Source organism: Strix aluco, chromosome 1 (genome assembly GCF_031877795.1).
Source record: "Strix aluco isolate bStrAlu1 chromosome 1, bStrAlu1.hap1, whole genome shotgun sequence".
NCBI lineage: Eukaryota > Metazoa > Chordata > Aves > Strigiformes > Strigidae > Strix > Strix aluco.
In genome coordinates, this window is record NC_133931.1 from 126,503,578 (window position 1) to 126,520,307 (window position 16,730).

The 16,730-nt window shown below is 37.7% G+C and overlaps 1 protein-coding gene across 1 annotated transcript in view; it reads left to right on the forward strand.

Moving 5' to 3' along the window:
- Positions 1-16,730, forward strand: part of CUBN (cubilin) — a 147,479-nt gene that overhangs the window by 106,142 nt on the left and 24,607 nt on the right. The window contains exons 50-56 of the mRNA XM_074834731.1: positions 744-950; positions 3,936-4,085; positions 4,939-5,060; positions 6,937-7,162; positions 9,207-9,394; positions 11,692-11,848; positions 13,383-13,532. Of these exons, the coding sequence (XP_074690832.1) occupies positions 744-950; positions 3,936-4,085; positions 4,939-5,060; positions 6,937-7,162; positions 9,207-9,394; positions 11,692-11,848; positions 13,383-13,532 (1,200 nt within the window). The remainder of the gene's footprint in view (positions 1-743; positions 951-3,935; positions 4,086-4,938; positions 5,061-6,936; positions 7,163-9,206; positions 9,395-11,691; positions 11,849-13,382; positions 13,533-16,730) is intronic.

The following is a 16,730-nucleotide window of genomic DNA, read 5'->3' on the forward strand; positions in this document are numbered from 1 at the left end:
TGAAAAGAACAACCTCGGTTATGGATCACAGTCCTTACTCTCACTACTGATTTATTGTTTTGTACTTAGTCTTGAGTAAGAGATGATCTGAAGTGGCCTTATTCCATGAAAAGATCCAAAAAGCATAGTGCCATAGACAACTTGAATAATTCAAGTGCTTCCTTATTACTCAGGGGGGCAATTGATTTATTGTAGCTTGAGAAAGAGTGCAGCTAGCCTACTTTTGCAAGCTCAACCTCCAGAGAGGAGGCAGCTGGCAGGGACTTACTACTACAGCCTTGAGTCTTTTGAACTTGATTTTTTAATTCCCCCCACAAGCATCCTACTATAGCATGAGTGTACTGCTCTTGAGGGTATGTTCCAGAAAAATCTCAAGTCTAGAATTAGGTAATGGGTGGGGCTGAGCAATACTGAACTGGAGCTGCAGTGGGATTTTATCAAAAAGTTAAATAATGTTTGTTGTATTGGTGGTGCTGCTGAAATATTTTGTTTGATACTGTGAACAATTTTTTATTTGCTTTACACATGTGTTTTTAAAGACTTGCCAATAAATTCCAGGACACTAGGCAAGAATTCTCTTGTACACAGCAGTAAATTATAAAAAAGGTAGAAAATGGAAAAAGCCTTGATCTAATCAGTGCATATGCTTGCTGACATGCGCACGTCAGAATAAACAGGGGCAAGATTTCTCTTCATACAAAAATTACTACTATTTTTTTAAAAATTATATTTTGTTTCTGCAGTTTGTGGTGGAACCCTGATGGGATATGCAAGTGGAAACTTCTCTTCTCCTGGTTATGATGGTGTCAAAAATTACACAAGTAACTTGAACTGTGAATGGACCATTGAAAACCCCTCCCACTATAATTCATCCATATATATCTCTTTCGAGGATTTCCACTTGGAACATCACCAGGACTGCCAATATGACTACCTAGAGTTACAAATAGGTTTGTATATTCAGCAGGAGAATGGATTAAGCCTATCAAGATTCTAGGTGTGCAACCATGTTTGTGTGAAATCTTGTTCATATGTATTTGCAGAGAACGATTGTTGTAGGATCTGTACATTTGAGAGAGTGTTCACATGCATGCCTTACATGTTGCCTCCTAGACCAGGAGTGGGATTTCACTGCCAGAGCAATGGATGCATGGATTTGGTCACCTTTTCTTTCAGAGGAGAAAATGGAAAACTAGATAGGTATCTTTGGAGGATAAATTGTTTTGGTGGTTGCAATACACACCTGACTCTCTCTTTACAAGGGACAATACAAATTTCACTTCATCTCCCTTGAAAGATGGTAGTCAAGAGAAGCTGGAGTCATCAAAACAATTTATTTGGTCCACAGCCCATTCTTTCCCTGCTCCTGAAATATCTCCAGGGACAGCAGGAGTGGAGCAAAGAATGCTTTAATTATTCATAGCCTCTGGGCTGCATACCCACTTTGTACCCCACTTTTGTACTCTATAAGATGATTCTTCAAAAACAAATCCATATGTCCTGTGAGACTGCATCACAAAATACAGACTAAAGCATTTAAAAGGAAAACAATCACAGGATTAATGGACCAGTAATATCTCTGCATATTTGAGTATCTTTAGCTATCCATAAGAACAAGGAACTGGAAATGTCATATGAAAGTCACTCAGCTAATGCCAAGTGTAGTATGAAAGCTCCAGCTGTCTTTTTCACTGAGAGACTGTATCTGTGAGTCCCAGAGAGAGCAGGTTCTAATTTACTAGGAGATTGTTTCTGAAAGGGGCAGGGGGGGGAAAGTTGAGAGCAGGAATCTCTTACATCCTTATTTACATTAATTTGAAAGAGAGCTCTTGGTTGTATAACATCAGCTTGTCCTGTGTAGAGCCAAAGCATGCATAGCTGCATAGCCTAACAATTCCCTCCCACGTATGCACTGAAGCTGGGAACTAATAGAAAGAGAACTCAGAGAAAGAAATAATAAAATATATCTGGTCCATTACTCATCAGTTCCCACTGCTCTCACTTACTGTGAACCTCAGGCCTCCAGGCAATACAAGAAAAGGAGAGAGGTAAAAATGTAGTTGTCTTTTGCCCTACACAGTTTTGTCATCTAAATAGTAATGTTCATTTTGGCCATACTAATGGATCTTCAGTTGCACAACCAGTCTCATGTCAAATGAATGTCAGCTGTGTATGCTGACAAGTAACATTTAATGAGCACTGAGATGTAGATAGAGCAGAATATCACTAAAGTCAGACAGGCGCTGTTTGAGACTCTCAACACAGCAGATGTGAACTTGGGGAAGGGTCCAATTCAACAGTAAGTCACCTGAGAGGCCCCAAATGAAACAGAGATTTGTAAAATTCTCTTGAGTTACTCATACAACACACTTAATGGTACTGAATGAAAAAAAAGCAGAATTGACTTTGATAAATATTTAATCTAAAAAGATAAAGTAAATATTTCAAATTTGTTAGGGTAAGGCTTTATATTAAGGTACGAAATTATCAGGCATGTGCATGTAGTCTGTACATGGTAGTACAGCTGAGCATATTGCGACAGTGAAATACACTCCTAACTTCTGGCTTTTGTGGAAGACTCTTTGTCTTGCATACCATTCCCTTCAGTTTGAAGCAAATCTTACAGCACAGTCTTTCTGTTTACGTTTTCTATTTATCAACAGTCTAGATCTCTGGCCAGTTGGCCATTCATGAAAGCAGTGATTGGTGTCAATTTTCACACTGTAGAGATGGAGTAACCTGGGTCACATCTGTCACATGGTCAATCACCTCATAAGAAGTGCAAAAAAGAAAAAGTAGACTTCACATTTTAATGCTCAAAATTATTACTATTAAAAAATAATAATAGCCATAATTTATCATGAATGTCTTCTGCTTGTGCAGCTCAACATAATTTTTAGTGTATGTTAACAAGACAGGTTTTAGCATTTGTCTGTGTAATTTACATTAATAGAATTTTATTATATGCCACCTTTTATCCCTGTGCTTCAGGGCATTTCAAATAGTGGCTGTGTCATTGTATATGACAGAAAGATGAAGTTACTCAGTCACCTTAGTTGGAATAACTGTGAAAGGGCTTTGAAGAGCACCCAAAGTTTCTCCCTCTTGCTCTACTGCCTTCTTTGCAAGAGCAGCCTGCCACTCTGCATGGAGTTAGTTGTTTTTGAATGGAGACTTTTAAGATCAGTCGCCTACTGGTTATTAGAGAAGCAAACTTAGGAATGGCATTGCCTGGATGTCATGAGGAATGCTATTACACATACTTTCCTTCTCCTGAGAACATAGCAGTGATAAACAGAAACTGATACTTCTACCAATGTGGTGGATAAGAGCTTACACCAAAATGAGCAAACATTCGGTGTCACAGAAGTGCAATGGCCTGTGTTGTGCCTTCCTTTTAGGTTTCAATGATTTGAGCAAATGCTGGCATTTTTTTTGCCATACAGAGAACAATATATTGAGCTCTCTAGGACAGAGAGATATTAATACAGCAGTGACAACTTGTTCATGGATGAAACGCATCCCTATGTGTTAGAAAACTCAAAATCCCAGTTGACTTTGGGCCATCTCTTCCCACTGTTCTGCCCCAAAATGTCTGCAGTTTTGGGGCACTTTCTGGTTTTCGGGTCTGATGGGTCATACAAAATGAAAGTGTGCAGGATGTCAGGGAGGGGAGAGAAGAAGCCCAAGATATTAAAAGGATCATTAATACAGATTTGGAGAGAACTTCCTCATTGTCAAGATTTAGATCCCAGCAGTGAACTGCAGCACTCTACCTATACCCATTACAAATAAGCAGTTATTAAGTGTGATATGTACTTTTCTCTGTTTTCTTCTCAAAACAAAATTAAATGTATGTTTGACCTATGTATTCTTTTATGTTACTGTAGCGCTTTTAGGATAGAAAAAGTTATTTTTTTTCTTTCTTTACTCAGGGGATGCTGATGGAGAGCTAATAGCCAGACTTTGTGGTCAGGCTGTACCATCTGTGCCACTAGTCATAGCTGCCCCCCAGATATGGGTGCACTTTGTAAGTGATGAAAACACAGAAGATAAAGGATTTTTGGCCCATTACACATTTGAAGGTAAATGGCTTGGTAGACTGTTGCCCTTGCTGACTGAGGCAATTCTGGGGACATTTGGTGATACTGAGAAGACACACTATGGGATCAACTCTCAAAGAGGTCCTCAAAAGTTACACAGTGCCTGCTACTATTTATATCCAGCTAAAGCAAACATATGCTAGCAATTGAACTTTCAGATTTATTTTCTCCTCACTGTTCCCATTCTCCAAACCACATTTGAATTTTTGCAATGCAGTGCAACATTCAGAACAGCTGGTTGCTCTTGGGAATAGGGATGTAACAGGTAACACTAGCCAAGTTTGACTTACTTCAAATAGGCCTCCAGAGTGCTAGTGTGGCTGAAATACATTCTGCTGCTTGAACCTTTGCACTCATTTTGAAATCCACTTAAAGACGTATCAGTGCAAATTATACCACTTTGCCATTTACATGCCAGCACAACTATTCTTCCTGTCACAGCTGAATTTAGCCTTGGTGCTTATCTAGACACATCAGCAAGTTTTTGACTTGATTGTGTTGGTCCAAGAATGGCACTGGTTTGCTTAGGAGTCTGAGGTAAATAAATGGAAGATAAGGTGGAATGGGAGCTGTAAGTGTCAGCTGGCAAAGGTTTTGCAGAGCTATGTTAAGTATCAGAATAAATGCAGACTTTCAAGGTCATTGTGTCTGTTTACTCACTATTCAATGGAAAAGATTTTAAAACTTGGATTTTCCCAGATAAATTGTTCCTCCTTACCTATATCAGTCCAACTTAAATATATCTTAGTACTATTACAAGCTGAATAATCTTCCACTCATTTGATTATAGTGTTCAGTTCCTAAAATGTAGTGAAATGTTACTTTTTTTCTTCAGCCTGTGGTGGTATACAGTCAGGTGAAAGGGGAGTTATCTCAAGTCCTAACTACCCAGAGCCTTACAGCAATCTGAATCACTGCTCCTGGTTGTTGGAAGCCCCTGAAGGTGAAACCATCACTGTGAGTAACACAATGTCATGATTGTGTGCACAGCTGGCAGTGTGAGAAGCACCCTCTTATTCTTGAGGAACAGGTTTGAGACAATTTGGAAAATTAGAAATGCGGAGGAATGAAATATCTCCCCATCAGCCTTACCTAAGAAAGAGGGGGAAAAGAAGATAACACAACCAAACTAGGCTGTGCTTTTTGAAAAGCAGAAGGATCCTAGTCTAACTTGACCTCAAAACATAGCCCTGACTTTTCCTTTAAACAATGGCTTTCTATGTTTAGGAAACTAAACTAACTCATGTTATTAGATGTGTGTGGATATTCTCACTATCATGACAATAAACATGAGGTTGAAGTTTTTCATCTCTGCAGAAAAGTTACACGCCACTAGAAAGTTACTTTTGTGTTTTAATGGTTAGTCTGAAAGATAATATGGTTGCTGGTACAAATTACATCAGTGAGATGCTACTTTTATTTCCCAATAACTATTAACAGGCTGCCTGAGGTGCTACTTTCTTGAGCTGAATTGCTGAGAGACCAAATTAAGCACCTTTATGACCAAGCAGTGCTATACTTCACTTACTGAATTATTTGACTGAGCCTTTGGAGAACAGGTCCAATCAGTGACATTTGCAGTCCAGGTCAGAAAAATATCTGAAAAGCAATGTGTAAAAACACATTGAAGATTTTCATATGTAATGTCTTTCACTAATTTCACTATCATGTTTTCCTTATTTACAACTACAAAGGTATTTCTTAGAAATGCAAACCCATGGTCCTAATTAATCTGCTCCATGATATTCTGACCACTGCATAGGTACTTACTTCAGGGAGTACAGGATTATTTTAGTAGAACACAAAATTTCTATTTAATCCACAAATTTTAAAGCAGAACTAATCTTAATCAGACGGAACTAGATTTCTATTTTAAAAGGACTGATTAGCAGCCTCCTCAGTGAAGGCAGACTGAACTTTCCCAGTATAAACTGCCAGTTTCAGTTGCTGGTAAAGTTCTGAACTTAAATCAGTTGAGCTAAATTTGTATTTGGTCTTTGCCTCAGGCAGAGTTCTTTTGGAAATGAATATACATAAAAGTTACAGGAAGAAGTGCTATGTATCTGCTAAACTTTTCCACAAAGATCCCAATCCTGGAACTGGTTAAAAAAACTTATTGGAAGAGGGCCAGGCAGTCATTAGTGTACAACAATATTTCAACATCAACAAATCCAGAAGTCTACTGGATCAACAATCTGAATCTTTGAACTGGAAATCCCACCCGTGTGCATATCACTCCAAGGACAAACAGCATCAGTGTGGGAGGGAGACAGTCAGAAGCTGCCTGCCCAGCCCCGTCTATTTATGTGATGCATCCAAGCTCACAGGAACCAACCATGCAACTGTTTATCTCAGATTTAATGGAAACTAGCATTATTTTTAGCAACTGTTAAGTATTCTGATTCAAAATAATAGGAAGAAAAAAATCCAAGGCTTTCTGCTTACATAGCTACTTATATTTGTATGTGCAACTTCAGATTTCATGACCAGAAGTCCTGGGAGAAGGAAAGTGGTTCAAGACCTGCACATATTCAAGACTGTTTTGAAGCACATACTAAGCTTCAAACATATGGTTAAGTCCCAATAATGCCAGTTTTGAACCTGTGTGTTCCTCTCCGTTTCTGTCTTCATGCTAAGTAGCTGCTGTTACTTGTAGTGGCAAGACGCCAAGCAGTACTTGCAGGAAAGCATCGAGGTGAAGTGAGGATCGGATTACTGAGCATACCCAGAAATCATTGTGCTAGGATGGCTACAGAATCTGGCTGGAATTGCTCTAACCCCTTTGCTGGTGTGGCTGGTGTTAGCTCCTGAATGTCACTTTTGTGTGTTGCAGCTTACTTTTACAGCCTTCCATGTTGAAAATCATTCACTTTGTAAGTGGGACTCTGTTACTATCCTGAATGGTGGCTCTCCTGGGTCTCCTGTCATAGGAAAGTACTGTGGAAACACATCCCCTGGAACTATTCGGTCTGGTTCCAGCAAGCTAGTCGTCATCTTTAACTCTGATCATTCAATTCAAGGAGGTGGCTTTTATGCAACATGGACAGCAGAATCTCTAGGTAAGAGAAAAAAATACTGATTTTGTCAGGTCTAACATGGCAGTACATTATGCCTATATCGCACTTTTCAACTGCAAAATGAGATAGGATTCCTCCTCTTTAATTAAGTTTGAATTAAAGAACAAAAGAAATACATGCCAACATCTTCATTCCCGAGAGAAGCTAGCACTAAAAAAGTCAAGTATTAAACCAGTGTTGTCTGATCTTGCACAAAGAAATCAAATTTGGACTGATTTTGTACTTTTTAAGCCTCCCACAGGCAGTATCTTAATGTCTGTAAATTGATACCATGCACATTATCCTCCCAGAAGTGGTATCTATTGTCAGTGACTATGAGACATTTTATTTCTTCAATAACGATTGTTTCACAGTTTGGTTTAAACACTTAAAACTAGAAAGAGGTCAGTTTCAAAACAGAGAGGCAGGAAGAACTTCTCAAAGAGCACATGTGACAACAGCCTAAAACTCTTCCACTTTAGTGGAGATGTTAGTACACTTCTAAAGGTGGTACACATGCAGGATTCAGTTGGTACATTTTAAAAAGCTACCTTCCCTCTGTTGAAATTATCATCTCTCTGTATTAGAAAAAAAAGAAGAAGGTAACTCACCATTTGCACACTGTCCTTCAGGAGGTGACTAAAGGCAAGTGTAGATGTGCTGGCCGGTGGCAGGGCTGAATTCAATGTGCCTTTCTACCTCAGTGCAGAGCTGGCAACGTGTTCCCTAATGTCACCTCCAGCTGCAAGCCTTCTGGCTGATGTGATCATCTTTCCATCAGTTAATGATCTAGCAGTATTCATACAGGCAGTTGATGGAGTGTCTTAAACATATCAATAGTCTGTGCTTGCATGAATATACACTTCACTTAAGCATGTTTTTGACACTGTTCCCTGTTGTCACTGGAATTTCATGTGCAAGGAAGGCCACTCTTCAATCTTGTAGTAGACATTAGCATACACATGCAATGTGCATAGTCAGTATTCTCCCTGTGAAAGGATATTTTTTTTATATTCCTGGTTTCCATTTCTCAGCTTTCTTCTCATTTGTCCACTGAGAATCTCTGGGTTTACATTCTGTATGTGTGAGCAAAACTTGGCCTCAGATCCTTCTAAACACAATTGCCATTTCTAACATAGAAGAATGAAAAATAAAATCTTCCTTTTAAAGCTAATATGTATTTTTAATTGAGTAAAAAAAGTAGAATGTTATAAACCTTTTTTTTTTTCTCTTTATTCATCCTTTTACCACATTGTCTCTGAAGTAATAATGGGTTGCTAGTACTGTACGTGTAGCCCTAGTAAATTATTCTTGGCATGGTATTTGCAAGTATGTTTCAAATTAACTAAACTTATTATGTATAAGAACATGAGCTGCCACAGACCCATGACCAGCTATTCCCCCTTATAAATGAATCTGTTAACAATTTTTAAAGGCATGTTTTTCATCCCTCTCCATAATCCCACTGAGATCCACAGGGCTGCCTGGGCTGGAGAAGAAGTCATCATTTTGCCCTGGGTAAACGGATGTAGCTTGAGTAGATTCACATGTGGAACTGCAATGTTTGCATCTTGCAGAGTGAGAAAAAAAAAGGATTCAGAAGTAGACTGAGTTTTCTTCACTAGGGTGCTTTTCTGAATGGCTGTCAGTCATGATGTGCATGCTGTGGGGTGTGGGAAGGAAACTGCACAGTGTCGGGAGAAGCTCCTCATTAATATATTTCTTACCCTTACACTCTCTAAGCAATACTAATTTCTAATTGTCTGGAGTATATAGATGGACCAGAGCAAAAGGGTATGAACTGGCAAGAAGGAGCTTATGAAGATGAGAAAGTGAAATACAAAGAGAGACCTTCTCTAGAGTGTAACTACCTCCCTGCTGCAGGGGTGGGAGAAGGAAAATGCATTAAAAGAGGGGTAAATGAAGTTTGAATGTATGTCAGGGCTTTCCTCTCTCACTCTTGCACCACAGAAGCAAGCAGCCATTCAAAGCTGACACCAACAGGAAATACTTGAACATTTCTCCCACCTGTTGCTGTTTTTTCCAGGATGTGGTGGAATCATTCATTCAGATAATGGTATGATCAAGTCTCCTCATTGGCCTCAAAACTTTCCCATGAACACCAGATGCACATGGACCATAATTACACATGAAAGCAAACACTTGGAGATTAATTTCCACAGTAACTTCCAGATTCCAGATAGCAATGGAAGCTGCCAGAGCAGTTATGTGAAGGTAAAATAATTGTTGGCATTAGATCATTAAAGCAGTGCTTTAAGAATTGATGATTCCAGAATCCTGTTTTGTAATCATCATGGTTAGGATTGTCAAGGCACAAAATTCAGAAAATATAAACTGAAGTCCTTGTACCAATACAGTCAATTTTCTGTATGCCTTGAGAACTGCCTTGTATATATTTTTAATTTTTTTAGTTCATGAGGTTCCACGTCCAGCTGGGACCCTTCACCCTACATGCTGCCCTAAAAATGAGAAATATGAAAAAAGTACATATGACTTCAGAACCAGGAAATAATGAGAAAATATAGTGTAATGAGAAGACCTTTTCAATTACTCCAGTGAATAAAAAAATGGGAATGTGACACTATAATTTTACAGAACTTCTTTATAAGTCTATAAACTGTCCAAGTTGCACTAATCCTTCTGGTTTTAATCTCAAAAACCAAAGATAGCATTCTTATCTTTCATAGGTTGTCAAGAGCCACTTGTTTTCAAAGCAATAGAATGGAGTGGACATGCTTTGAATTTTTCAGTGTCATTTTTTTCTCAGGCATTTGGCATATGTTCAGTGGTTTTGTGCTCATTTTCTCCACAGCAGTACAACTCCCACTTTAAATAAAGGGCAAACATAATTTGAAAACATGTAGGAAGACCTGAGCAGCTGTATGTCTGATCTATACCTACTAACTTACAAACCACAGTTGCACTCATTTTTGAGGCTGTGAAAAAAAAATACTATTAGATTGGTCTTTTCATAGCTCGCTCCACTGATTAATTGATGTAATATGTTACAATAAATTTCACTAATATGAAAGTCTTAATGCCACCCAGTAAAGGCACTTTAATTTCAAATTTCTGAACTGTCCAGAATTCCATGGTCAGAACTATGTCAAATGGACATATTCTCCATAGACAAAAATCTGAAATTTTTGGTGATGTCCGCCTCCATTTCTGAATGTCCAATTTGAGATGTATGAAGGTGTCTGGATATGAAAAAGTGTGGAACAGGTATAAGTTTCTTCCATTCATTCCAAGTTGAGGAGCTAAAAAAGAGGAATCCAAAATAAATAGTGACTTTGCAAAATCTTGGCCAGGCCATAGACTGTTTATATTAATCCTTTGAGCATCCATTGCCTCAAACACCTGACCAGATGAACACTAGTCCTTGGCTAACCCTTTCTAGGATGGTTGCTTAGAGCAATCACAAATTCATGTGGTTGTTCTAGTTCCACTAGACTTCTTTCAAAGACATTATTTTAAAAATCAAATATTACTTGTTTTTAATATATATTTTTTGTATAAAGTACCAGTAAAAAACCTGTTCAAATACATCGATGAAAAATAAATTTATTATTAGATTAGAGCAAATAATTTTTTCTTTTTTCTTAAAGCAGACACTTTAAATCCTTGACAATAAACATCCTGATTCAGGAAATTACTTAAGCACTCAGAAACATCAAACGTTTATGCCTATGTTTCATTTTATATGTGTGTTGAAATTCAGTGCTTAAACTGTGAGCCTCAAGTACATGTTTAAGTAATTACCTGAAGAAGCTTTCACTTAAATACGTACCTAAACGTGCATGTGCTTCTTGAATGCATGGTTTGATTGAACTTAAATCGCCTATTGGTACAGTTGAAGGTTTTTTTTTTTTTTAATTGTGTCTTTTTCTTTATTGTACTTTTTTGTGAATTACTTTGTTAACTTTCTACATGAGTTGATACTTGTCATTGAACAAGTGTATGCAACATAACAAAAATGGGAATAATTTTTAATTAGAAAGACTAGATATTAAGGATCCAGATCTTCCAGTGTGATGCCTCTCTATTATCCTAGCATGACAGCTTTGGTTTGTATTGACTTATGAATTATATAAGGATTGCATTTAATAATTCATTGTATACACAGATATTCATATTCATAGGGTGTGTGGAGATAAGTTAGCAGAGACAAAAAGGAGGTAGGTAATGATGTGTATAAAATGTTTTTCTCTGGTTTCCTGGACCTGTTCTATGTTGGCTCTGCTATCAGCAGGGGTTCAAGCAAATGACCTCCAGATGCCCTTCAGAGGTCCTGGCAACCTAAGTTATTCACTGTGATTCACTCCTTGGTGAAGTCTGACTGCAGAGTGAATGGAGAGTGATTAGCTCCAATTTAGATCTCTAAGATTCAGTGTGAAATTAATCCTACCATAAATCTATGGAAAGAACAATTGCATATGCAATTTCTGGTGGTTCCCACAAACTACATGGGCTTTGAAAGCACTAAACCGTTTCCAATCTGGGCTTGTCAGGTGTGGAGAGGAAATGATGAAGAAGAAGCAGCTTTGTTAACCACAGGATGTGGAAGTTCAGCTCCTGATCCTGTTGTTGCTCCAAACAATGTGATAACTACAGTATTTCAGTCTCAGGATGCTCCCGGGCCAGGTTTCTCTGCATCTTTCATAAGCAGTAAGTAATATTAAAGCCAGATGGCTGCTCTATTAGTCCATTTTGGATTAGTCTGATCTGTGTGTAGCAATTCAGACCTCAGTCCAACAAGGCATTGAAGCCTCTGCTCAGCTTTTGAAACCAAGAGTTTCCTTACTGAACGCAATGGACCTACTATGTGCTCCAGTGTTGGACTTGCCAAAGATCCTCCATGCAGCTGTAACTTTGTGGTTATTCTTAGCTACCTTTGCCTTTTCAGTGTGCCGAAAAGAAATGAATGGGCTTTACATTTTAAGAATGTGTTTCTCTGTAGTTAAACTACTTGGAAGCTAAAGCTATAATCTTCTTAAAAAGGAAAAAGGATCTGCTCTTCCTTTAGAATTTTTATCTCTGTTCTTTTCAAGGCACATGCTTAAACTGTGGTAATTTCTCCTGTGTATGATTTAGCTCATGCCCTTCACATAAACTGCTCTCAGGAGAAGAAATTACTCCTCACCACCTGCTCTGGCCTTTGCTTTGCTTTGTTTTGCTTTGTTGTATTTGTATTTCATGTAGCTCAAGTGGCATTTCTTGGGTGGGCCCCTCCATTTCTTTAACCACGGCATGTGCTTTGTGATGGTCAAACCCACCAGAAGTGTAGGAGGTAGTTCTCAATTGCTGTAGGTTGGTTGGGTTTTTTGTAGAATGTTGCCAAAGGAAACCACTTTCCCTTCACTGGGTTCAGATTAAAACAGTGAGAAATTAAGTGGTTAGAGACACTATTGAAGTATACAGAATTCTGAACTGAAACTGCTTTTGTTTTTATAATGTCTGCCCTAATGTTGTTAGTAACAACTAACAACCTCTTAGTGGAGACAATCACAGGCTTCATATGCCTGTTCCTAATCTTACACCAGCATTTCACTGTGCACTGCATTCTTTTAAACCTGTAGCTTAAAATAAAAAGAAACGCCAAGGCCATGCAAGTCATTAGGATCAGAATGAGCTCCATGAAAATGAACAGTTCTGTGTACTTGAGAAGTTCGGGGTGACAACCTTTCCTGCCTCTGCGTATAGCAAAGCAACCCAGAGATGGCCCTGCAGACTGCATCCTCCTGGCTGTCAGACATGAAGCAAGAATGGTACCACTTGGGCTAACATGGGCATTTTCAAATGAGGCTAAACTGCTGATGTGCCCCAATAACCCCCCATCCAATAACCCCCCATCCAATTTGTATGTACAAATTTTGAAGGTGTAGGATTTTGAAAAGTGCAGGCTCCAAACCTGTAAGAACAGCTGGTCCTTCTGGCCAGTGGGTCTATGGCCTGGTCTTAGCCAAGACAGTCCAAGATACTATGTGAGGCTGCAGGCAGGAAGGCCCTGTGTTTCCCCAAAATACTGCTCTGTGTGTGTGTGTGTAAACTACTTCTGCCATCATGACATATACTATTCTCCCTGTTTTTCTGACCAGCCTCTTAAGGAGAGATGAGGCCCTTGCGTACATTGGTTTTCTCACTGCAAAATTGGAATGATGTTATCACCTGGATTATAACTGTGTCTTATTTATGTTTGCAGGATGTGGAGTAAATTTCACCAGCCCTGCAGGTCGTATCATCTCTCCTAACTACCCTAGTCAGTATGATAACAACTTGAACTGCAGTTATATCATAGATCAGGGACCACAGGCACTGGTGATCCTAGAGTTTGAGAGTTTCCACTTGGAAGGTAACTGGTTCTTCATAATTTCAATATGTACTATGAAGTGTAACTTTGTACTTGAAAACATACAAGTCTTCTAGCATAGCAAAAGGTTGATGGTTTAATTTGCTGGTCCATTCTGAAAATCATTTACAGACAGACATTTAGCGAGATAGTTTCCAAGGCTCAGTTTTCTGTCACTGAAGGCTTCCAGAAAAGCGAAGATAGATCTCACCTGTTGAATATATTGCAGCGATGAAGTTGGAAATTTGCCAAGTGGTTGGAATATAAGAGTGACTGTGGCCAATTTGGGTCTCTGTTCCTGACTTTTTTTTTGGCCATTGAGTCCTCTAATCTTTTTGATCTTAGGCCAGCCGTTTTCTTTTCAGTGCTTCTGTTTCCTTAACTGATAAAATGGATATAAATATACTCGGATGTTTTACAAGGATTTACAAACATATAAATGTGAAACTAGGTGAAAGACTACAGTAACTGAAAATGTGTAAAAGTTGTTACCCTGTATACACCCATGAACAAAAGTCCCTCTCGAGATTTTCAAACTTGGCAACATTTAGCCAAGAAATGATAGGTATAATATCCTGATCTCATTGGTGTGAATGATAAAACTTTCCCAACTTTGATACGATCAAATTTTTATGTGTGGAGATGTCATAATAACACAGAAGAATCAGTATGTCCAAACTACTTGGGTGGCATCTCATATTTTGAGGCCATCTTAATTTGGTTCCCTTGAAGTCACCTAGACAGAGATTTTTGAGTAATTTCTTACTAAGCTGGGGTGCATAATTTGAATTTTTCTTCAGACCAAACAATAAAGTCAGAAAATAGGCTTCTTTTATTTTCTTTTTAAGTTTTCACACTGTTTTGAATTCAGAAGTATTCTGGTCCAAACTTAATTTAGGTCTGAGGCAAAGATTTGATTTGACTGTGATTTTATCTGAAACAATTGTTTTCATCCCCTAATACAAACTGCTACTTTAGGAATTATTCTTTTTAAATGAAATGTACATTAGGCTGAATCAGATGATGCCAATCTTGACACCACTATGAGAACATTACTGATCTGTATTCTGTCTGTTCATTCACTAAATGGATTCAAGCTTTTGTTATCAAGAGGTTAAAGCAAAGAGGTGATAGAGATATAATAATAAGCATAGACCTAAATAAATACTAAAAATATTGTACTTCTTGCAGGGCAATTTGCTCCTTTATTGTTATAGGCTTCCTTAGGCTACACAAACTAAAAGTCCTTAGTCACATGAAAGAAAAGAACTGTGGATACAAGCTAAAGGACATCAGGTTGTAAAAGAGGAAGTATGACACTCTCTAGTAGTTGATTATTAATATTTTTTATGAAATCTTAAAATACAACCTTGTAGCAAAGAGCAATTGCCTGGGATTAAATTGGAAAGAAAATTGAAACCACCATCTTGCAAACTATCATGCAGAAGTGAAAGCTTATTCAACAATCCCACTGAATATGTTTAGCACATGTGCCTAAGGGTTTCCAGCATGAACTCCCTTAGTTCTTTTCCAAAGGCAGGACAATGTTTGGCAGCATCTGTTAAAAACATTTCTAGGTATTCCATATGCAAGGAAGCATTGCACCTGCTTAGATTGTTGCTGAGTGTGGCCTTTAAAATTTTAACTAGTATTAAATTTTTATACTAGTACAGATGTTCTGAATTGGGTTTTTAAAGATTAGCTATATGTCCAGTTAACATAATTTACTACCTATTTGACCTCTCAAAAGAAATCCAATTGTTTTTTTCATGGTTGTCTTGTAATGAAATGAAGTATTTAAAATAATGCCTGTAAGGCATACATCTCATTGACTTTATCTGGTTGAGATATCTTTTCCAGAAAATTAGAAGGCAGAAGGTAATTGGCTATAGTGCAGTGACACATGGATACAAAACTGAATGACTTCATGGGTTAGTTACAGATCTCTGCGGTAGAGTAGTTATGTTTTCAATTACAATGAGACGCCTGTTCTGATTATAAAGAATGACTCCAAATGAGGCAGTTAACCCACAGCGGTGATAAAATATCAGTATCTGGAACCAAATGAACACGACATGCGTGTACTAAATATTAAATATGTATTATGCACTAAATATAGCAAGTAACAGAGCAAGAGAGAACAGAAGGAAACTGCTTTTGTTGATTTTGTGATCAAAATTTAATATAAATTGGCTGCTTCCTGGTAGGTAGAATTTTTTTTCTATCTGACTTTGAGCCCCTGAAAATAGACATCTAATTTAGATTAGTAAAAAAACCTTATCTATCTATCTTAGTAGACTTACTAACTAAGAAATAATTAACCACATCCATCTTTTGTTCATAAGCTTTATTCAAATGAATGTCCCTACAAATACACCTCTAGGACAGCTATGGTAGTGTATTATTAAATGGCCATAATACTCTTCAGGTATAACATCCAATAAAGTCTGAGTTCCAAATCATGGAAAATTAGGGGAAATGGATGTAGGCCTCCTGTAATATCTGCTTTTAGAATTCTGTAGCGTTTATACTCTGTCTATACAAAACAACTGCATTGCGTTGATACAATGCTGACCTGAAAAATGTTTTAATAACTTGTTTATTTCTCCTTTTTTTTTTTTTTTAAACATGTAACTGTAATTTTGCAGTCTGGATAGGGTCACAGCTTCATTTTGAAGTCTTCTGTATCTGCTTTCTCAGTTGTTACTAGGCAATTCAGAAAATAGACAAGTTTGGCAATAAATTATTTAGAAAGAGGATATATATATGAAAGACTTGTAATTCCTTGCTTTCAAAATAGTATCTTGTGCTATGGAGCTGGTTAATATATTGCACATGAGTATATATCTGTGTAATACTTTTCTACATTAGTAATTACTAATTGTATTACCATTTATACCAGAACCTACAGTTGTGCACCAGAAGCTACAGTTGTGAACCAAAACCTCATTATTTTAAGTTTTACAAACTTTAAACAAAAAGACAGGTTCTGCCTCAATACAAAATGAAGCAATCTATGGCTACAGACAGAGAGATGGAAGAATCTTGGACATTGTTATTAGTGATCATATAGTTAGGGGCCCAAATTTGGTCAAGGTTTTTATGCAGGCATCATATCAAATAAATGAGAAAAATTCCTGCTAAATGGAAAGGAGACAACACAAAGGCATATTTCAAAATGGAATGTAAGGACAACCGAAA